We start from the raw sequence: 23,863 nt of genomic DNA on the forward strand, positions 1-23,863 counted from the left end.
CCTTGCTATTTTTATGCCTTTTCTATAGCATCTGCAACAGTAGTTTTCTTATGGAACAAGAAACATAGCCTCAAGGAGATGGGGCAGATTCAACTCCTGGACACACCAACTCCAACGACTGCTTCTCCAAGTGGGCGGTTTTCCGTTGCTGAGCAAGAACTCGAAAGCCTTCCTCACCGGAGAAAGATTAGGGATTTAACATTTGATTATTTTTGTAGGGATACGATTTGAGCGTGAAGGTTCAAGTATTGGGGTTCTTGTTAGTGGCCCAAGAAATATGAGGCAAGAAGTGGCTGCAATCTGTTCATCTGGCTTGGCCTACAACCAACATTACCATTCCATGAGCTTTCACGAGGTAAACCTCAAATACAAGAAAAGGAAAATGTTGTCATGGGTGATTGAGGACTTGACCTACGCGCGTACGTCATTGCATCCAAACATTAATTTGAAATACCGTCATAGTAATATTAATGCATGTATACGAAAATTAATTGGTTCGAAAAAGGCAAAGGAAAATTATTATTGAAGAGAAAGTAAAGAGAGAAAAGCAAACAGCAATAGGAAACGAGAGAAGCCTTGAAACAAAAAAGCTTGAGATTCTTCACTAGTCATTTAAATATGCCTAAAAGAAAAATAAAGGAAAATAAATTCAAGGTGAAGGAAAGTAACATTAGGCCCTAACCTAAAAAGAATTTTGTCTAGGCGCAATCAGAACGGTAAGAGTAGCTTCCACAAGCAGCGCCAGCTGCCGCCGGGAAGAGCACGAATATTTCGACTTAACTATCACCGGATAAAAAAAAATCGGAAGAACTCTATCCGCCAGAGTAACACATCGATTTGATGAAATACCGGCAAGGGTGATGGAAGATTTCTCCTCGCGAATAACGCATGTTTCAGGTTAAATGAGTTGAGCTGCACCAGAAGCCGGAGTTCTAATACGGAGTCAGCATTGGAACCTTAATTTACTCTCCTCTTCGCTGCTACTCCTACGTAAGCTTCTCGAGGCCGTCTCTCGGCTGCCCTATTGTCAGATTCATCGTAGTTCTGCGTGTTGTGAGATGCAAAACGATCTTCTTCATCATAACGGTACTGACGCACACCACCATCTGAATCAAAACGCCTCACACGATGAACGATCTCATATCTTCCATCAGGTTTCCTTCTATCATCATCACTACCTTCGTATCTACACTCCCTACCACCACTGGACAACTCAGAGTATCTTGCAGGACGCATCACGGGCTCAGAGTAACCATCTGGATTCAATCTCCGAGATGAACGCTCTGAGTCAAACCTCTGTCCTGGCTGGAACCGTCTTCCAGCAAATCTCCCGCCCCTGATATTATGATCTACACTTCTATGTGAATCATCAAACCATCTGGAATTCTGTTGTGGGGAAAACCGACGCTTTGGTGGGGACACGAACCCTACATCATACTTGCCTCCGAAATTTTGCCTTTGGAAAGGCACCCTCAGCTCCATATTAGAATCAAACCTATAATCAGGAGACCTGCTACCACGATGTCTTGAAATATCATTCCGTTCTCTCGGTAAACCCCATCCAAGAGGAGAGCGACTTCTGCATCGAGACTGGGGCTTCTGATAGGGTCTACTATAATATATAGGTCCTCTGCCAGGGGGTGAAGTGCTTTCTTCTCTCCTGGGCATTCGTCGTGGCACATTATAAGAGCATTCGTTGGGATCATCGGGCATGGGCCTGTGGTACTCCTCCCTGATGCCTCTGTTAACCCCTTGTGGATATCGTCTAAACCTTCGTCTATCAGGACTTGTATCTCTCATAGGTATCATTCCCCTATGCATATTGTGTGCATTATTCCTTTCAGATGGTGATGATCTTCTAAACGCGGGATGATACGAACGATTTGATGAAAAAGTTATAGCTGGCCTGCGAACACGGTTGTGAACTCCTGCTGCTTCTGAAAATGTGTCGTCTGATTCCATCTCATAACCATGGTTCTCAACAACAATTCTTGGTCTAGAGCGTCCAGAACCAAAGGAACCACGATAAGTGGGTGATTCGCGGCCCTTGGAATCCCAATAACTCCCTGAAGATTTAACCACATCTCCGAAACTTTTACCCTGCATACGTGAATCAGACTTTTCCCTTCCCATGGATTGATCGGAACCAGCTTCCTCGGAGCGAATAGAATCAAAGTTGCCCAACCTGAAGCAAACGAATAATTAGTAACCAAGATAGAAAAACCAAAGTTGCATTCAAGAGAATAAAAAATCAATAGAGTTTACCTCCTCCTTCTTGCACATTGAGTACCCATCTTATTTGAGGAGTCAGATGCCATTGATCCAACCACGTTGGCAGGAGAATGTTTAGCATCATGACAATCGAAGCTATTAACAGCATGTCTCCTTACTGTGCACCCCTCAATTGCTTCCGCAGTTCTGTTTGAAGAAGCTTCAGAATCACCAGGCAATTGATCAGATCCAGAAGTTTTCGTCTTCGAGCCAACGGAACATTGTCTCAAAGCATGTTCGTTTTTCTCACACGTATTATCAGATCCTGGACTCAATCCTCTCACAAGCTTCATGTTACTGTTAATTTTCCTCGACTCCCCAAATAATTCAGTTTCTCTGCATTCAAGTCCCATTCCAACTTTCCCTGATACAGAGTCATCATCAGCTTCACTGTCACATGTATCAGAACCGTAGTCAACACATTCAACTTCTACGTCATCAATTTCATTCTCCTCCCAATATGGTACATATGACTCCCTCAGCTCCCCATCTTCATACTGAGAGTCGTAACCAGCTGCAGGTTCCAGAGTGTTTCCCTCGCCAACCATGTGATCATTATCATCTTGACGAGTATTCAAGTCATAATCATCACTGGAAGGATCGTTAGTGGCTCTACCCAAGCTACGTGAGGTACCTTCACCATAGTCGCATTGCTCAAGAAAGGACCCAGCAGCAGCTGCTGGATTCATCATGGGATCCCCCGAAGGTTTATGCACTACTTCCGCAGAACAATCATTTGGCAGAGAATCAACGGTATGAGTGTCAGAGGCTGCTTCTACTGGCTCCTTTGCAATTACAGTCACCAGAGATTGGCCTTCCCCAACAGATGCACCTGATGCAGCTTCTACTGGCTCCTTTGCAATTACAGCCACCAGAGATCGGCCTTCTCCAACAGATGCAGATTTATCATTAGAATCATGTTTGGAATGGTGAGTAGCCACATCCTCTGTTTTAGCTACAGGCTTGACATCAAGTTTGGAATGGTGAACAGCCACATCCTCTGTTTTAGCTACAGGCTTGACATCAAGTTTGGAATGGTGAACAGCCACATCCTCTGTTTTAGCTACAGGCTTGACATCAAGTTTGGAATGGTGAACAGCCACATCCTCTGTTTTAGCCACAGGCTTGACATCAAGTTTGGAATGGTGAATAGCCACATCTTCTGCTTTAGCTACAGGCTTGACATCAAGGAGAAGGGGTGAGAGTGAGTGACAGCTTTCTTCACCCTTCGTCTCTTCTGGAGATTCTGGATCATCATGGGCGCTAGATGTTGCACCAGAGCACTTGCCATCTTCATCCAGAACAGTGCTTTCAATCTCACAAGGTGCCCCCTCTGGCACACAAGCTAAAGCAGGGTTTTCAACCTTAACACTCTCTGAACAGACAGTTTCACCCAGTAGTTCACCAGAAGCAGTATCTCCTGTCGTATGCTTAACAGGAAAGCTGGAAATCAGTGTTTTGTCGGTCTCCTCAGACACAGGGCATGTGGCTGCGATGTCACAAGGAGAACAATCAATGCATGCATCCACACTGGCATCCTCAGAGGAAGCTTTTGCACCGCTACCAGAATCTTTTGAAGATCCCAAAGCATTATCAGTAGAAACACATTTACCATAACTCAACTCAAACTCAGGGCAAGGAGAAGGATCAATGCATGCATCCACACTGGCATCCTGAGGGGAAGCTTTTGCACCGCTACCAGAATCTTTTGAAGATCCCAAAGCATTATCAGTAGAAACACATTTACCATAACTCAACTCAAATTCAGGGCACGCTTTCAATCCCTGTTCCTCATTGTCAGACATGGGCTTCTTCACTGTGCTTGCAATGTCATTCTTTGCATCTTCCTCCTTTGGTATCTCATTACCTTCTGAAGCCTGGAAATTTGCACCCTGCTTATTATCCATGGAGATATCATCTGCAGCAGTTGTTTGAGGATCAGCAATCACCATATCAGAAGGTTCCTCCCAAGCATCCATACCAACATTTAGGTCCCAGTGGAACCTAACATCTTTTGAGGAACTGGATCTTGCTTCTGCTTCGTCGTGTGCTTTGGTGGTATTAATCCCCTCAGCCTCGAAAGAGGAGCTCCCTACTTTATCTTCTCGTCGTACATCTTTAGGGAGTGAATGTACCGTTTCCAATGACGCACTACTTTCTTCCAAGATTGCAGAGACTGATGCATCTCTTGCTTCTGAAAATTCTGAAGCAGTTCTCATGACTGTTGAAGAAGTTGACGCAATGGTGGTTTGCTCCAAGGGCCTTGCAGAAGTTGATGCATCTTTTGCATCCCGAGATGAATCTTCACCCACTTGATTCTTTACAACATGATTGATATCATCATTTATGCTGTTGTTGCAGGCAGCAGCTGCCAATATCTCAATACCAGAGAAGTCATCCACGTCACCAGGCTTTTGATTTGTCATCTCATTCAAATTCTCAATAACACCGCTACCGGCTATATTATGGCTGACCCTAGTCAGGGTAGACGTATCACTCCTTGTGGGATGCTTTTTGCCAACTGATTTTGCACAAGACTTATGACCTGAAGAATGACGGCCATCCAATAGTGGTTTGTTGTCTTCAAGGTGTGGAGGGGGTGATGGAGACCGGACCATAAGTCTCCGTTTCTTAATTGGTACATGCTCAATTTTGTCACCCAATCGTCTTCCACATACAGCCACACCCTGCAAAACAGACAATTATATCAGCAACATGAAAAGACTTCTCAGATAAGCACTCTTATTAGAAAGATTGGTACAAACAAAAGTAAAAATCATGAAGTATTAATCAGATATGCACTCTTATTAGAAAGAATGGGACATACAAACAACAAAGGAAAAATCACGAAGTATTAACCTTCTCTGATTCAGAAACTGTTGCTTCTGATGCACTTCTAGCACTTTTCTCTGCTAGCTCTGCACCCAATTTTTGGTTTTTGTCAACAGGTTTCCTTGACCGCCTTGATGAACTCCGATAACCCTTTGAAACCTTCCAGTTCAAGTCAGGACTAATAGATTTTGTAAGTTCCACACGTACTGTATTCATCATGCTTTGACAGAGAGATGTACTCCCATCAACTGTGTGTCTGCCACCACAAGTTCTGCAAGGTGCAGTCCTTACTTTCTTTCCACTTTGCACCAAAGAGGTGGGTATACCCCCAGTGCAAGCACAGAAATTAGTCTGCAAACCAGAAAAGGACATAAATATAACTACTCGGTCTATAAGTGCCAAAAAGCTTCGCCATACATGGTAAGAAGGTGCAGGATGTAATAACTGAGATGTTTCAATAAATTACCGTGCCAATCAAAATCAAATATTAGCTTAGATTATGACAATATAAATACAAACTAAACTGTAGAAACTATAAAGTAAAAACCATCAGAAATCTTAGATTCTTACAATGATTTGGTTTCTGATGAGGACTCTGTAAGATTTTTTCTTAGAACCCTCCAAAGGAAATACGTTTTTGAAGAGTTTTCTGCCTAACAAACCTGAAATCAGCAAAGACGAAGATCAGCATGGAAAATAGACCATAAACAAAAAACAACGATAATCATTGAAACAAAAGCAGATAAACAAATCAAGTCTCAAAATCTATAACAATGTTATTGAGCCAAAAGCTGATAACTAGACTGCCAGCACAACCTCCAGAGGCCATTACCTTGAGGCAGATCGTGTTAACTAGTTTTGGAGGACTGCAAAAACTCCGTTGGTTCAGAATGTCGAATTGAACATTAGCAAGTCGCTAATACTCGAAATCAGGCTTCTTTTTGTAACCATAAAGCACTAGGACAACAAAAATATTTCTTCTAACATCAATCATTCAAACTAGTAGACTGAGTTTAATGTGCCCAAAAAAGAGATTCAGCACAAAAGTTTTTTTTTCCTAACAAGAAATTCAAATTGTCTTGCTCATTATCACCAGCAACAAGAGCAGGCAGTCTCTGGGCCTCGAAAGAACTAAGATTTACGACAGACCCACAAAACTTTTGCATAGTAGAAACAAAGTTCTTCCATATCCGGTGAAGGTTTCTTCGATCGATACCGATTGGCACAGAAAAGATGAATCAGTAATGGAATGGTGAAGTTCTAAGGACAGGGGGATTCTGCTACAGGCAGATCACCCATAACCCATCACAGATCCAGCCATATAAAACTAAAGGCTATACTTTTGTTCAGATTCCCTATCAACAATTTTATCAACCACAGCAAAAGCATGGCTCCCGGGGAAAAGCCCAACTAGTTTATTCCTCTACTGCTGACGGCGAAAACTTTCAATCCAAATACCAAGATTTGGCAGCCACAGTCGATCGAAATCGACATCAGAAGACTCAGAGATCTCGGCCCTATGCCTCTACCTATGGTTATAAAATCCTAAGAGCCCATCAGGACCAAGCTCCATGACATCCAGTCCAGTCCAGCAGGACAACTTGAAGAAAAATCTGCAGTCCTTCAAGATCTGTAATCGGACTAGTTCCTTATCAAATACAGTGACTACAGAGCCCAATAAATCGGCGATTTTCACAAATCCAGAGCCGATCAGAAGCCTCCTCATCGTTTCGCTTCGCAGTCCTTGAAGATGATGATTGATGATTGATTGATGATAAAGATAAAATTTAACCATAAAAAATGGCGAAACGCAAATTATCAAAAGCTTTTAGGGTTTTCAATACCTGATTCCTTCAAACTCTCAACAAATCCGCCGCCGCCTCCGCCGCCGCGGTGGTCTCAAAACGAATCCAATCGACCAACAACGAAGAGATTCCGTCACTTCACAACATCCAAATCCTTCATAACCTCGCCGAAGGAAAGCGATTCAAAAAACGGTTTTCGAATCCGATTTCTTCTTCTTCTAGATTTCAATCAGAGAAGACCAGTTTCAGTCCCGATCTTGATCGTTAAATACGGGCCGCCGATTATCGGTCCCTCGGAGAACAGTTGCTGCACCTCGCCGCCGCCGATTAATTCCCCTTTCTTTTCTTTTTTTTATCAAATTTCGCCCTACTTCTTCTTTCTTGTTTGGATGGGAGAACACAGATGGGAGAGCACTCTCACACCACGTATTTATGGTGGTTCTTATGCCGAGACTGCCCTCCGTCTTACCTTTTGTTTCCCAAAATACCCTTGAATTTCTTGAAATTTCAAAAGAAAATGGGAATAAAGAAAAATCAAAATCGAAACACAAATCTCGAAGTCAATAGTCAAATAATGGGGCCAATTTCTCTAGGAATTGAAGGCAATTTTGACTTTTGGATATTTGTGAATTTTGATTTATGAGCAGGGATCCGAATTCTCTCATCTCTCATTTTTTCTACTCTTTGGTTTTTTTTTGTTTAAATACTTGCGATTAAGGTATGTTAATTTTTTTATTAAAAAAAAAAAGGATTCTCGTCGGATTTTTTTTGTCATATTCGTTTATTATATATTATACGGTCATAAATTATTATAAATTTTTTAATTTAAAATTAAATATAAATGGTACTTGATAAAAACTTGTCGTACAATGTACGATGAACGGATGTGACACAAAGAGATCCTCTCTCCAATTTCTTTAGGAATGAAAGGCAATTTTGACTTTTGGATATTTGTGAATTTTGATTTTTGAGTAGGGATCCGAATTATCTTGTCTCTCATTATTTTTTCTTCTTTTTTTTAATATTTTTTTATTCGAACACTCACAATTAAAGTATGTTAACTTTTTTATAAAAAGAAAAAGATAAAAAAATAAAGTGAAAGAAAAACGATACTTTAATGAGCACAGAACCACCCATAATTTATATCGATTTTTCATCTTGGAAAAAATAAAGTTTGTTTTTACTTTTGACCAAAGAATATTTGGCTCTTTATATGTAAAAACAAGCAATTCTTTCTTATTGCTGAATCACACATTTAAAATGTGTACAAATCTTTTTGTGTAAGGAGTCGATGAATGTCATTTTCTACAATGATTTTCGTACTTCTTCTCTTATTTCATGACTCTCACCAACAAGTTAGGAATCTTAATCCCGTTTTAAGAATTAATCGATGGCATATTTGTTAAAAAATTAGGAAAATCATATAGCACAAATATTGCAATTTTTTAACTTAATTGACGTGACAATCGAGATGTTTGAATTGAAATTAAACTAATAAGACCTATTCCCTATCCATATATGTAATCCCAACATCATTTAAGATATAAGAAAGTTTGTCACATCATTTTAGTTATTGTATCATGAAATTGTCTTACAAAAAAGGTTAGGTATAAGTGACCTTTTATATTATTATTTCTTTTATAAATTGGAGTAAAAATTGAGGTATCGGTTGAAGGGCTTGAAATTTATAAGTATTCCAAGTAATAATAAACAAATACGATACTCAACTATCACGGAATGACTCAATAGTTGGGAACAAGTTTTAGGCTTAAACTTCATACGGCACATTCTGATTCGATTATTATGAATAACATAATAGTGGTAATAAAATGTTGAAATGCTTCTATAAATCTTCTCGATCCCAAAAAGACAAACTACAACTGTAAAACCACAAGTTGATCTTTTAAAAAACAAAAAAACACAAAAACAAATTAGCATACGCAATACATAATGAATATCGTACTTTGTTTTAGAAAACAAACTTAGTGAGAATCTCATTTAATTAAAATATGAGGAAATGTGCATTTGGTTACTAAATTCCACAATCCCTTTGCAAATGGAAGGATTTCATTGGCTAGTGAAATCCATCTAAATCTCTCCATGTTTTCCACTCCAAATCCCACAATAAAATGTATAATTTGGTAAAAAGAAAAAGAAAAGAGAAAATAAAAATTAGAAAGAGGAAGGAAATTTCCTAAACATCTCCTACGCATTTTTTAACTTTTATTCCACGGAAAGAACCCCAACAACCGCAAGCACAAGCCCAGTGGGCCCCACTCGCCCCGAAAGGTCTACAAATTATTCTCCTTCCACTATCGTCCAAAGGAAACAGCCAACTAGCATCTTCCAACCGCGGCCCCCACTAAATAAGAGAAATTGTGTCGGACTGTCACATGATATTACGATCAAGGACGGGATCAATGAAGGCTCACTAGGGCCATATGCCTCCACTCAAGTGATTCATTTGTTAAGTTGTAAACTACAATTATATAATACACACGCATTATTTTAAAAAAAAAATATATATACCTAGTATCCAACATACTTTCATACTGCGTATACTCCATATCAAATATTATATGAGCAAAAGTGCTCTTATTCTGTCATTTAAACTGAAAAATCTCACTCTTGCGTAATTATGTATTAATATTTTTCTTATCATTTTGCTACTTTCCACTACAACACTGAAATTTTTGTAACATTGGAATTGTGAATTTGTGATATATTATCATTTGAAATTATCCCTATTTTCATATTGGTTCTAAGCCATACTATAATAAGATTTTCTTAATTGATTTTCGCGTTGCCCTCATTAAAAGAAATTTCTAGCTTCATCTCTGATTACGATACTTGAATCTATCAACTTCATCATTCGAAGAGTTCCTTTTTTTCTTCTATTCTTTGAACAAACGATAGTATGGGGAGGGGATGTGCTTAGTCTCACAATATACTAGCAATAATGTGATTCAAATTCGTCGTTAGTGAGAATCGAACATACGATCTCGCACTTACAAGTGAAAAGAAATATCACTAGACCGTAGTACTAAGTGACTCGTCCGAAGAGTCCTTTGTTTTGAACACTCATCACGTGATTGTTTGGCCAAGGCTCATCGGATGGCACCAAAAGACAATGGTATGATCGGAATGCATGATGACCCTAAATAAGATGTTCTTATGACTGTTCACAAGCGTCAGTTACACTCTACAACTTTACCATATCGTCCGATCATATAACAATATCACATGATGATTTCGCCATCTCGCTACGAATTCTTCCACCAAGACGGACTCCACAATAAACAAACCAAACTCCACAATATGCAACCCCATTGGTGAAGCGTCACATCGTTTCCACCAAGACGGACTCCACAGTCAACAAACCAAACTCCACAATATGCAACCCCATTGGTGAAGCATCAAATCGCTTTCGGCGTAAGCAACTAGTCCTCCTAAAGTTTTGACTTTTGCTGCTGAGCCCCTAAGATCACTTTCGGTGTAAGCAACTAGTCCTCCTAGAGTTTTGACTTTGCTTCTGAGCCCCTGAAATTTGGTGCTTTAAAAGTTTGTGCCCATATTTGTATTTGTATTCCACTTTGTGACAAAAAATAAAACGGAATCGGGCAACCTGCTTTGAAAGAACATCTGCAAGTATTTTAAGAAAGGGTGCTGCTATCCCTTTTCACATTTTACACACTCAACTGTAAACTTTATTCTCTGATCGTTTTCAATCCAATTTACTCGACGGTCGGAAATTAAGAGGGTTGTATGAAATATAAAAACGAGTGTGTCGATTTTGGTCAATTTACTCAACTGTAACCCTTCCTCGGCAGGGTTACCAGTCATCAAGCATCTTTTAATCCCTTGCGTGCGGCAGCTCAAAAGGAAAGCATCTGATGGTTGCCCCGGTTTTTTCTTTTGCTTTTAACTCTTCTTCGTTGTCGTGCGAATCATTTGCAGCTTTCAAAGTACACATACCTAGCCGACCAAGGATCTCTCGCCCATTTGCCCTGGGAGATTGCAACTTTGAGTTCATATGAATTCACATTCACAATATTGCTGCAAATAAACATTCTTATTGTCAATGCCTCTACTAATTTTCCAATAAAAAAACACATATCTAACCGAGAGCATAGGCAAGGCCCTGTTTAACCCGGCTTTCTTACTAGTTCTTGTAATGAAGGTAACTATAGAGATGTTTTATAAAACTCCGAGGAGGAGACGAGGAATAAACGCCAAAGCAAGAAAACAACGACGTCTACATATTTTTGTACAATGCATAAAGATCTCCAACTTCAGAGCTTCACCTGTATCGGTGCAATTTACTGACAGCCCATGAAGCTTGCCACATATGTTGCCTCTGTCTACTTTCATCAGTAAACTGCATGCATAAATTTTGGTCAATTTATGTTCCAGTGCCTCAGAAAGAACAGTATAAATGAGGCTTTGATATGTTGAAGCATCTGGAAGTACCTGTGTTTCGAAGGCACAAGAAAATTTCTGCCCAAGATTATGGCTGGTTCCGGCCTGTAGGCTGTAATGCCTTCCGGTCATTCATCATATCCTTTTCGTATAGGTCCTAACAGCACCAGCATATGTTTCGATTATGTGATGTCCCTCCTGCCATAGAAACCCAAGAGTCCTCACGAAAGGTTTCGTTCGCAACTCCCATCTCGTGACATTTGTGCTGAAGAAAATTAGACTTCACTTCATCGAGACCAAAGCTTATACAAAAAAATTCCTCCAAAGAAAATTGAAGCACTTCAAATAACGTGACAAAACAAGTGAGGTACCTGGTTTACCATAAGGGGAAGATCATGGTAACTATGAATCCACTGGGTGAATATGTGACCATGGTTTCACTCGTGGCTCAAACCTGCCGGAGCCTCAACAAGTGCAATAATCAAAGCTAACACCTTAAATCATATGTACTCAATAACATATGCAATCAAATACAAATAATGCGAGAAATAATGCGAGAATACAACAACAGTTACTGATGGAAATACATACGACACGTTTCTCTTCGAGCTCCTTCCTCCTCCTATGGTCACAAGTGCTAATTCCAACATGGCTAAGCTTCTTTCTCTGTAAACGAGTAAGGTATAAACTGCAGCATTCCAAATTTATCAAAAAAAACTCAGAATTTAAACTTTTAAGGTCCAAGTCTAAGATGGGATGCGAGAGGATACACTATTGAATTTGTAGTTAGGGTCAAAGTCCAAGGAGTTTGTGTTTAAGGCCGATTGCGCCTTGTTTCTAACTCATCCAACCGAAGCCCCTTAGAAAACTTGGCAGCTTCTGTTTGACAAAAGGTTGAAGTCCAATATAAATATGGATCTAGTTCCCATCCAAACAACAAAATAGTTTTAGTCCTATGGCACTGTGCTCAATTTTATGCATAGGTTTCCATTAGATTTAAGTACTCAAAGTTTTTTCTTAGAGATTATTTTCACGTCTTCCTCCATCCCTTTAGAGCAGCTCCAGCGTATGAAGGGCCCATCAGGGCAACTTCCTATTGAATCCCCTCTAATGAACCCTAACTTCGCCTTTAATAAACAGTAATTGCCTTTTGCATATCTACTTCTAACTGAATAGCCATGGCAATAGATAATAAAATATTATTATTTTTTATTTTATAAAATAATAAAAAATATTTTTATTTGTAATTTCGGATAACATTTTTAATTCTTCTCGTTGTGCCATATATCATTATCCGAAAAAATAATTTTTGGTGATAGATTTCGATAAGATTTTTATCAAATGTCGTCGTGCCACGTGTCCTTACATTTTCAGAATCGTTGATGATAGATTTCTAATAAGATTTTTAACCAATCAAATTGCGCCACGTGTCACAATCTGTTTACAATCTTTAAGGATAGATTTCGATCAGATTTTTAACGAATGACGGCATGTCACGTGGCATTATCTACAACCTAATCTTTTTTTTTTCTCCATACAACCCACTATCCATCCAAAGAAATTACACACCAAAATCAAAATCTCTATCATTATTCATAGTTTTTGCTTCATTCTTACAATGTCTTATTCAAGGATGTTGTGGAAAATCGATGAGTAAGAGAAAGAATTGTTTAAGCAAGGGGAAGAAATGTTCAATTTCCAGGTGGGCAAAAATGAGATGGAAGAGGAAAAGGATGATGAAGCAAGAAGCCAAAGAGCCTCACATTTTCGTCGAGTCATCCAAGTTGTGGCTCAAATCTCCAGGCCCAACTGTTTCGCAAACATTGATAGAAGCAGACAACGACAAGGTACAGATGGGCTGGAGCAAGGAGCTAGGGGGCCCCTCTCACTCGGACCCCTCTCAGTCCAATCACCCGCATGAGCCGGAGTAAGGAGCTAGAGCAATTGGATAAAAAAAAATCAGCCGGTCCACCGGCCCATCACATACAATGGACTTGCTCTTAGCCTTGAGCCTTTTATCTCGTTATCCCACCTTCCTCTATCCCTTGTGTAAGAAAAAAGGCTGATGTCCAATAATTGCCTGAAAAGTATGTTTTGTGGAAAAGAATTTATATTTATAATATGTTTGCCAAACAAAAAAGATATTTTGACTTCGGGGGAGCTGCTGCTGCTGCTGGGCTCCTTTTTGCAGTGAGATAGCAGTGAATAGGGTCTTAATTCAACCTCACTTTTGGGTGACACAACAAGTGAGCGATAATTCAACCCATCAAATCCAACACTCCTCATATCATTATTACCTTTTTTTTGTGGGCAGGCACATAGCCTAATTTCTCTTTTTTATTTTCTTCACTTCCTCATTTTTAAAAAAAATTTAACGAAAAATTTCTAATATTATTTATTTTAACAAAAAATTATATTTTTATACTAAAAAGTTAACCATTATATTATTCAATTTATCCTTTATTTTATCCTTGTCGTTAAAATTCAAAATTTTCAAACACTTTTCATTAATTTTCTTCATTTAAAATGTTAAGTCAATTCCCCCCCCCCCCCCCCAACACCTATATTTATTTCTTTATGAATGCTATTAATTTTCTTCTTCTTTTTTCTACTTTTACCCATACAATACAATACCAGAGGCATTTTCATTTTACTTTTTCAGGTTCCATTCTTATCTTGTAGTGTTGTATATTATTTGAATTGTTTAATTTCTCGGCTAAATTTGAAATCTTTAGGCAATCCAACTGTCATCAAACAAATTAACAAGCTATGTTGATTACTTGAATGTTGAAATTTTAACAATGTTAATCAAACGGTTAAATGATTTGTGAGAATATGAAGATAGAAGAATCTCACATCGGTGAAAGAAGAAATCTTACAATGGCTTATAAGAGGTTGAGTTATTCTCCAAATTGTCAATTGGTTTTATGATAGAACTCCAACTTTTTTATAGTATCAGAGGAGGTTGTCCCCTATGAGAAGCCCAACGGGCACATGTACTTCACTTCACTTGGTTTGTGTTGTCCCCGTGTTAGGCCATCTCCAACCGAAGGGTTTAGAGGGCCAGAGGGCCGAAAATCTTCTCCAACCAAGGGCTAGGCCAGAGGGCTGTGGAATCTGAGAGGGCACCAAGGAATCGGAGAGGGCTAGAGGGCCAGAAAATTCAGTTTTCCTGTCGGTTATAACCGACAGGAACGCTTAAGAAAAAATTTCAAATGCAACGGCTAGCTGACGTCAGCTAGCCGTTGCATTTGATTTTTTTTTTTATATATAGTTTTATTATTATTTTTATTTACAATTTTTTTTTTATAGTTTTATTATTATTTTTTTAATTCTATTTTTTTTCCTATAACTTTTATTTTACAAAATTTGTTTCATTTTTTTTTTCTATAACTTCTATTTCACAAAATTGCTTTATTTTATTTTAAATTCTATTTTTATCCTATAACTTCTATTTCACAAAATTTGTTTCATATTTTTTTTTAAATTATATTTTTTTTCCTATAACGGCTACCAACTTCTATGTTAGCTACTAACGGCTAGCTGACGTCACTTAGCCGTTGGATTTGAATTTAAGTTGTAGTTTTTAAATAATAAATTATGTTTGGCCCTTGGTTGGATACGATTTTTTGTGGTAGGGCTAAAACAAGCCATCTGGCCCTCAGTTGGAGACGGAGGCAAATATGGCCCTGTACTGTTCATTAAAATATTAATATCTTGGAGAATCTTGAAGGGCCAGAGGGCTAAAACGAGTCATCTAGGCCAGCCCTCAGTTAGAGATGGCCTTATGTCCCGTGTTAGGCTTAAAAATGCGTCACATGTGAGATGATGGTGTGTGAGGATGTGAATATAAAAGAGTCTCACATTGGTGAAATGAGAAACCTTAGAAGGGCTTATAAGAAATTAAGTTACTTTCCAAATTGTCACTTTTTATAGTAAAATCTCAACTTTCTTCACAATTATTAATGTTTTTTTTTTTTTTTTTTTTTGGCAAAGGTTGGTAAAGAGTGGCCTATATATTATACAACTCCGCAATCAACCAACATTACAAGATAAAAATATTCGAGTGAGGAAGTTGCCGACATTCCGAAATTAATTAGGTTAAAATGAGTAATTATCTGTAGCAGCATCAGCATCATCTAGCAAGTAGCCAGCAAATCATGCACTCTCCGTATTTTGCTTGAATGCTTTTGTGATTGCTTGCCAAATACATATATGACATCGCCAAACTTATCAATTCGTCGTCCTTACTATAAATGTGTATTTAATTATCAACATCCCATAATTATAATATTAGCTTACGATAAATGGATTGCCAACAACTGAAAAACAAGTGTGTATAGTGAGCACCTTGTATGAAAAAGACACTTGTTTTGGAGAATTTTTCTCACGCGATGCTAACACGGTTCGACATAATAAGTGTCACAATATAATTAGTTGAATTTTTTTTTCAAGTTTTCAGTCAATTATACTAATACATTTTGTATATCAGACTGTATTCTCGATACTGAAAAATATCTCATTGTTTTGGGGCAGAAGAAACATATTGGCAAGTTGCAACAAAATTCTTCAAATATGAAGTAAAAATAAATTAAAGAAAAAGTTTGAGAAAGATAGTCTTGAGGGAATGATGAAATATGACATGACCATAAAAAAGGTGATGTGGTACTACCCAATCGGCACGAGAGACATATTATTTACTGAATCCATAAACATTTTAAAACGCAATAGGTTTGTTGCTGGCAACCAAATCACACATGTTAATATATATCGACTTTGAAGAATTCTCAAAAGACCTTTAAATGTATATTTCTCAAATTCCGAGTGATTCTGAAACTATATTTGTTCCAATGTACTTCCGCCACTAGACTCAATTGCATTGTGCTCCACGGAAAATTTTTAGGTGTTCCGGGTACACCAAAAAAATTTGGTGTACCCACACTCATAAAAATTTGATTTTATTATTTTATTGAAAAAAAAGTGAGGGTAGGGTCCACCATTATGAGTGAGGGTACACCAAATTTTTTTGGTGTACCCGGAACACCCAAAAATTTCTCGTGCTCCACCCATGCATACACACACAAACGAAATACATTTAATCGCACAAATCACATCTTAATTAATCTTAATTTGACATAACCGTTGGAAACCATTCTTTATTTAATGAATTTATTAAAGAGAATTTTAAAGAAAAGCTCCTCGTAATATTTAATTTAACGAAAAATCACATTTTTACATTAAAAAGTCAATCTTGGTATTATTCACTTTACCATTTATTTTGTTATTTTCGTTAAAACTCAAAATTTTCAAACTCTTTTAATTAATTTTCCTTTTATTAAAACAATATACCCTAAAAGTGATTTTTTTATTTTCTTTAATAACAATAGAAATCATGTGATATTAAAAATCAATTAAACCATTTCGTATTGGACTATAAATAATTATAAATCATGCATGATCTCCTTTTCATGCCATCTTCTAATTTAATACCAAAAGATCCTCAAATCCTCCCCAACCAATTCACAAGCGACATATTTTTGACCAATATATATAGGCTCATTTGGAAGTATTGTAAAAATGACTAAAAGTGTATTAAGATAAATGTTTTTTGGTTTAAAAAACACTTAGAAGTGCTTTCTGCAAAAAAAAAAAAAAAAAAACAGTTAAGAGCTTTTCCGTGATTTACTTACATTTTAATTAAGAATTTGTTCAAAAAATATTTTAAACAAATCAAGAATGAAATGTTTGGTAAATAACCATTCACATAGTTCCAAGAGATTTTTATAGTATGAACAAAACACACGTAACATTGTTTACAACGTAAGCAATTGCATAGCAAAATCTTAGATTACAAGGTGAATAACGCACATCAAGCACTTCTTTGCCATACCACATTTGTGCTCTCCTAGTATCCAATAGGAAACCGACTCATAATATCCAATAAAATAAAAACAAAAGGAAAAATACACCAGTGGAGCCACCATGGTTGGTACTTGGTAGCAAGGCCAGACTCATTCCTCAATAACTCAGACGCCTCATGTTTTGAGTTTCTTTTTTGAGATTGCATAATTAGTTTGTAATATCATTATCTTGACATGCTCGTTTCATGTAAGTTATTAACTACAATATACCACACCAGAATTCGAAACTCGCACATGCCCAAAACCAAAAGAGACTCATAAATGTACAACCATACGATGGCTCGTTGATTGGAAACAAATTTCAAACCCGTATTATACACGGCACATCCTAAGTTCGATACCTAATAAGGATGAACCACGTACCAATGGTAAAAAAAAGGCTGAAATATTTTTGTAAAAATAGGCTGCCTTGACGACGAGACCATTAGCTTTTTCATTTTTACGAAAAAAAATAAAAAAACGAGAATCATAAATGCAGTGGGCACAAGAATTTTCATGGAATCCAAACACTCCTCAAATTTTTATTTGATTTTCGTTTTGGTGGGGCCTTTTTCTCCTTTTGGCAGCATTTTTCCCCTTTCCATTTTCTCAGGAAAGCCTACATAATAATCAGAAAATAAAGTATTTTTTATAACAATTAGCCAGAAATTAAAATTAAATAAAAACAAAAATAAAAAAATAAAAGAAAAATGAGTGAAGTTAACGCCAAGCGGATGCGACGGTGAGAGTGCGGCTTATCCAACCAAAGCAAACACCTCCATTCTCTTCTTTAACCGTGAACGCCGAGTTGACTCGGTTTCCCGACCCCAGTCGATTCTTCAACGACTCGGTCATGTTTGGACCCATGGGCCTCAACTCGAACCCCGCCATCCCCATGCGGGCCCGCCACTTCCCAAACACTTCACACCTTTCCACGCGATCCCTACCTTCGCAAGCAACCGAGTTCGCTACCTTCCGACTCAGCGCCTCCTCCACCTTGACTCGCTCCGGGTTCTCCCTCGGCACCGTCGCCTCGATCGACTCCAGCAGGGCTCCGTAGTACGCGCAGCACTCGTTTACGCGCGCCATGAAGGGCGCGGTGTTGGTGTTGAGCTCCTGCTCGACCAGCGTCACCACACGCGGCGCCAGTCCCTTCACGCGCCGCAGGAGCTCGTCGCGGGGGTTGTCCATGGACACGCTCTCGTCCGGCATGCTGTACAGTTTGAAAGCGAAATTCACGGCGATCGGCTCGTCCGGTTCGCAACCCAGCGATTCCCGGTTCAGGTCGCCGATTTTCTGGCTCACTACGTTGAATTCCAGACGGACCCCGAGTCGCTGGGCGTCTTGACTCAGTTTCTGATGGACCATTCTCAGCCTCTCCTCCCCGCCATTATCAGCGACGGTGGTGATCTTCACGACAGCGGGCCTGACATTCTGACGCGCGACGAGCGCGTGGAAAAGAAGCACGTACTGACCACCCTGCCCTATGTCGAAGTCAATCACATGAACCTTACTGGTCGCTGATTGGTCCGTCATGGTCTCTTCTAGGATTGCGAGGTTAGCGGCCATAAATCCGAGTCTGAAACACGGAGATAACTCGTAAAGCGACTGAGTCGACCCGGTATGCTCCTGCCTAAAAAGCTCCGCTATCGGAGCCGGGTTATCAATCGGGTTGACCCGAGACTTCAAAGCTAAACCCATGAACTCCAGAAGCCTTTGTTCTGAACTGGGTCTAGGATTCGCGACCTGGGTCGAATTCATCCGGGTGAGGATCTCCATAGCGGCCTCAGATTTCCCATCAGAAATAGCCGTCGCGGCTTCCATGAGTGACTGCTTGGAACACGTGGAGGTAGCAGGAGACGCCACGGAGGACGAGGAAGACGACGACGAAGTAGGCGACGGCGAAACGGGCTTTTGGTTCTGACTCGGAGCTGCCGTACCCATCAGATTCTGTATCGTCTCGGACCACTCGCTGTTGGTTTTGGTAATGACAGAAACAGCGTCGCCTTCGTCGTCCTCGTCGTTATCGTCGAGAAGCTGTTTCTCCAACTCTTGCAGCCTGTTGCTAAACATCTTCTCGGAGTCCACACCTCGGGTCTGAACCGGATTGTTGGGAACCAGATTGTTAACATACGACATCGCCTGTGGTGCTGGCTGGTTAATGGGCTGAGGGCGGAGCTGCTGAAGCATAGGCAACCCGAATCGCTGATGAGGCAAAATCGAGGTGGACGAAAACGAAGACTCGGAGCCTGAAAGTGATGACCCAGATGAGAAGTCTATCGGAGATAACGGCGAAATCGGAGAGGAGTGCTGGAAAGTTCTGGCCTTGAGGGAGCGGAGATAGAGATTTTGGCTCGGATTCTGGTGGGGGTTGTAGTGGTTCTGCTGCTGGGCTTGGAACTCCGCGAGCGTCCGCTTTCCAATGAGACCGGCTGCTGGGTTTTGGGTTTGGGGTTGGAATTGTGTTTGGCGAGCGATCTGGGATGCGGTGGGGTCGAGGAACAGGCCGGGGAGCTGGGATCGGTGGAAGGGATTGTTCTGAGATGGGTTGTGGCCGTTCATGGCTGCGGCGATGGAGATGGATCGCCCGTTTGGGTAGAAGTCAGGAACGCCGCTGCCTCTTCCGCCGTTGTAACCGCTCGATTGCATTTTTGTTTCCTGTCTGGGTTTCTGAGAGCGAGGAAGGGAAAAAGGCTAAAAGTGGTGGGTTTTGAAGAAACGCATGGAAGGAGAAGAAGAGACAGTTTCGGTTTCTCTCTCTCTCTCTCTCTCTCTCTCTCTCTATCGCCTTGAATTCATTTGTAATTGCGATGAAATTGATTACAACTCGGGCAGATTCCAACTCTAGAGAGAGAAAGTGAGTTGCTTTTCGTCCTGGTTTTTGGTTTTTTAGTTGTCTGCCCTTTTCGTTTTTAAATCTGAAATTCCGAAATGCATCCACGTGAGTATGTACGCCATCCAATTCCGGCCGTTGGATTTTCTTTTGGGGCTCGATCTGTGACGATGGACGGTGTTCATTACGCGTAGATATACTCTTCCACGCGCACCTCATACTTTCCGTTTTGAATTTACAATCAGAGGACCCGCACTAGATTGAAGGGAGCGTGGATGCACGTACCAACATAACATATGAGTATGTAAAATGTCAAATAGCTGTTTGATAATTATTTTGTTTTTAATTTTCAGCTTTTGTTTTCACTTTCATTTTTTAAAACTGAACGAAAATCGAAGTCTTGTTTAAAATTGAACAAAAATTGAAATTTTATTTGGTAATTTTTTAAATTTTTATTTAAATATGAAGACTGAAAACTAAAAACTCTAAATTACTTTCTTAAGTTTACTTTTTAGCTTTTAGTATATCTATTTCTTTAAATTGAAAACTAAAATGGCTACCAAATAAGATTTCAGTTTTCAAAAATATGAAAACTAAAAATTAAATGGTTATTAAACGATCCATAAACTTACATTTATTTCTGCTCCAACACACTATATTTAATTATGTTCTTATTGTCATTTATTTTATTTTATATGTAGTTCCTCTATTTCCTCCACGAATTTGTCATCCACAGTCGATTTCTACCTAATTTCTGTCTTGGCTATTGTAAATGACTAATTTCTCAGATGACGACATGTTTACTCATATTCTAACCAAATTTTCATTCCATAAAGTCATATTATTGTCATTAAAATTATTTGTTTGTCACCCTTCCTTAATGTTATTTTATACTTTTATACTTGGTCTTTATTGAAATTTAACAATTTTTTTAAGAAAAATGCATTAAATTATGAGTAGATATTACCACAAACTGGTCGTTCGATTCATGAAAAATGGACAAAACATTCCAAAATGTAAAGGAGGAATTTGAGGAGCGTGCACTCACACGCTGCCTGGCGAGGTGGGGGTTGTGTATTTCGTTTGAGTGAATAAGATGATCTTTATTCGGCAGTGATCATTTGACACGACAGTTACGAAGCATTCCAAAAGGCCTTCGACCGGAGACCCGAATGCAATCCAGAACACCACGGAAGCGACCCCCCGACCACGTGTGGCGAATGGTGTTGAGCTGTGAGGCTGCGTTATGTGACCGCCCCCGTCACTGGAGAAGTCACGCTGTGCTAGCTCGCGGATTCGAAATTCTGGTTGCTGGTTTGTCGTGACGGACGATTCCCGGTTGACTCTTGGTGGGTTTACGGACACGCGTCGGTTTCTGTAGAACAGGGGTTTACGTATGAATGTGGTGATTTAACCTGAATTTTGTCTACGTCGCCAACCCCCAACCATTAGAATTTTTTGGCTCTGACATAATTAGACTTTTTTAATTAATAAAAACAGAACGAAATATTGCTAACATAGAGTGAAGATTCTGATCGGATTCTCTTTATGAGTATTTTAAGGATTTTTAAATTACATTCGTTCATCGTACATAGTACGGTAAGAAATCATTGCGAATTTTTTATTTAAAATTGAATATAAACCGTACCTGACGAAAACTGGTCTCATGATGCACGATAAACAAATGTAATTGGAGGATCCCGAGATCCTCACAGAGAGAATCTGGCAAAGATCCTTTCTTGCTAAAATATACAGCCGCTCCAACTCTTTTAAGCTTCAACATAAAATCACAAAGGGTTGTGATTAAGAGTTGGTTTGATCTTTGCATTTGAAGTTTTGAGTTCGATTCTTCTTCTTTTATCGCTTATATCTAAATGCTTTGGCATGTCAATTATATGGCTACAATACTTGAATGAGATGAATAATAATTTTAAATAGTAAGAGTCAATTAAGGTATGCATAATGCAATTAGCATTAAGGGTGCAATTTGAGTTCGTTCAACCTGAATTTGTGCATGTTTAATCTGATTTCAAACTTGATTGGATGAGTTAAAATCAAGTAAAAAAGGGTCCAAACCCAACCCGATTAATTATTGGGTTGATGTTTTACTAGCCAATGTTAACCCAAACTTAACCTGATTTCTAACTCGAATTGTTCATGCACATATTATGTGTCACACTTCATAATACATAAGCTATATACAAGTTTAAGAGGGCTATACTTGAAATTCATTGTTTGATTTTCATTTGCATATGAATGATTGTGACATGTAAAATTGAATTTTAAATAATTTTGACGTTATTTGGTTCAAAATTTGAGATTTATCTTACAAAATAATGCCTTACAAGATTGAACTTAATAAAGTTGGGCAAATCCGAATCCAACACGAGTAAGTCCAAGCTCAATTTAAATATGTACCTAAACCCAACTCAAACCGAATTAGTAATGTTGAGTTATGGTTGGGTTGACCATCTAACCCGCCCAAGGTGTACCCCTAGTAAGTATTCAAGACTTATTTTAACATCTTAATGCATAATTGATAGTAGATTTTATGGATTTTCCTGCTCCAAATCACTAAAAAAATTAAAAGTTTAGTAATTTGGTTGTTACATTATAATTGTCACACAACTTGTTACCTGATGAAATGATGGTTTATGCTTATATAAATTTTCCGAATAGATTATAGTGTGCTAAAGAAATGAGGTTTCATGACCCACCATCATGGATGGGTTTGGCCAAGTTCTTGTAGTTCCAACTTTATGATGGTGAACCGAACCTAGAATAATTTAGTTTATATATTAGGTACATGAATATCCATTGCATGTGCGTGGCCACAAATTATGTTCAAATTAAGCGCATAGTAATGTTGTACGTGTAATTAATATTTTTGGGGAGTTACAAACAAATAAATAACCTGTTTGATAAGTCCTAAACTTATGTATTGCTTGTTGAACTTAAAATTAAACTATTTTAGAAAATCGTTTAAAAGTGTTTTTAAAATAGCTGAAAGTTTTTTTGGTGAAAATATTTTTAAAACAAATCTTTAGTAAAAATTCAAGTGAATCATGGAAAAACATTTTAAGTTCTTTTAGAACCTAACAACATTTTTACTAAAAGCGCTTTCAGTCATTTTAAAATCACTTTCAAATAAGCTCTAATTCTCTAGCCTATTCTCGAACCATAAAGATTCAACCGTTTTCTATGTAAACATATATGTTAACCACTTCTTTTCAACCCAAGGTATTTGGGTTTTTACTCTCAAATGCAAGTGAATAAGTAGATTATAAAGCTCATGTCAAAATATTTTCTTATTCGTTTTCTGGAACAAGTCATTTTAGACATTTTTCTCATTTTTTTTCCTGAGTAATATATGTCGCTTGTTGAATGAGATATCATTTTACCTAATTGATGTAAGAATCAACTCATACTTCATCATTACATCATCCAAAATTTTCTTACATAATCCAACTTTTATTTTGGGTAACACAAGCATATATTACTCAATTATTTATCTGGGACCCCAAAAATGGATATTTGCGTGGGAACAAAATTATAAAGTGAGACATGGTAGATTGGTGATTATTAATGTTATCCCTTCCAATTCTACTATATACACTCTTTGAAGAGGAGCTTTAACTTGAAATCTGCCATATTTAAGAATACATACATACATACATATATATATGTAGGGGATATGATCCTCTCTGGGTCCAATCCATTTTTTTTTTTTTTTTTTTGAAGCCAAGAAACATATCATAAATAAGCCTACAGAGAGGCAACCATAATAACAATACCAAGCAGTG

General features: G+C 38.5%; 2 protein-coding genes across 4 annotated transcripts; both read right to left on the minus strand.

The window, feature by feature from the left end:
* Positions 1–576: 576 nt before the first annotated feature.
* Positions 577–7,293, minus strand: LOC137721249 (uncharacterized). 3 transcript variants are annotated; one of them, XM_068460352.1, is made up of 6 exons: positions 6,948–7,293; positions 5,936–6,846; positions 5,674–5,765; positions 5,131–5,454; positions 2,266–4,958; positions 577–2,185 (listed from the first exon to the last, which is right to left on the minus strand). In XM_068460352.1, the coding sequence occupies exons 4-6, from the start codon at positions 5,320–5,322 to the stop codon at positions 958–960; spliced, it is 4,113 nt and encodes a 1,370-aa protein (XP_068316453.1). In that variant the 5' UTR covers positions 5,323–5,454; positions 5,674–5,765; positions 5,936–6,846; positions 6,948–7,293; the 3' UTR covers positions 577–957. The 3 variants fall into 3 exon arrangements, with proteins under 3 accessions (XP_068316453.1, XP_068316451.1, XP_068316452.1); XM_068460350.1 differs by lacking the exon at positions 5,936–6,846; XM_068460351.1 differs by having other exon boundaries at positions 5,936–7,293.
* Positions 7,294–17,860: 10,567 nt separating this feature from the next.
* On the minus strand, positions 17,861–20,112 carry LOC137720064 (scarecrow-like protein 8). The gene has a single exon (XM_068459071.1). It carries the CDS (start codon positions 19,874–19,876, stop codon positions 17,948–17,950), a length of 1,929 nt encoding a protein of 642 aa, XP_068315172.1. The 5' UTR covers positions 19,877–20,112; the 3' UTR covers positions 17,861–17,947.
* Between the last annotated feature and the right edge of the window lie 3,751 nt (positions 20,113–23,863).

The sequence above is a fragment of the Pyrus communis genome, chromosome 16, assembly GCF_963583255.1.
Source record: "Pyrus communis chromosome 16, drPyrComm1.1, whole genome shotgun sequence".
In the NCBI taxonomy this organism is placed as follows: domain Eukaryota; kingdom Viridiplantae; phylum Streptophyta; class Magnoliopsida; order Rosales; family Rosaceae; genus Pyrus; species Pyrus communis.

Excerpts from the sequence above, each read along its gene's own strand:
- LOC137721249 (XM_068460350.1), bottom strand. The coding sequence starts at position 5,322 with ATGATGAATACAGTACGTGTGGAACTTACAAAATCTATTAGTCCTGAC. Across the intron at positions 4,959-5,130 it reads CAGTTTCTGAATCAGAGAAG|GGTGTGGCTGTATGTGGAAG; the intron begins GTTAATACTTCG and ends TCTGTTTTGCAG. Across the intron at positions 2,186-2,265 it reads CAATGTGCAAGAAGGAGGAG|GTTGGGCAACTTTGATTCTA; the intron begins GTAAACTCTATT and ends CGTTTGCTTCAG.
- LOC137720064 (XM_068459071.1), bottom strand. The coding sequence starts at position 19,876 with ATGCAATCGAGCGGTTACAACGGCGGAAGAGGCAGCGGCGTTCCTGAC.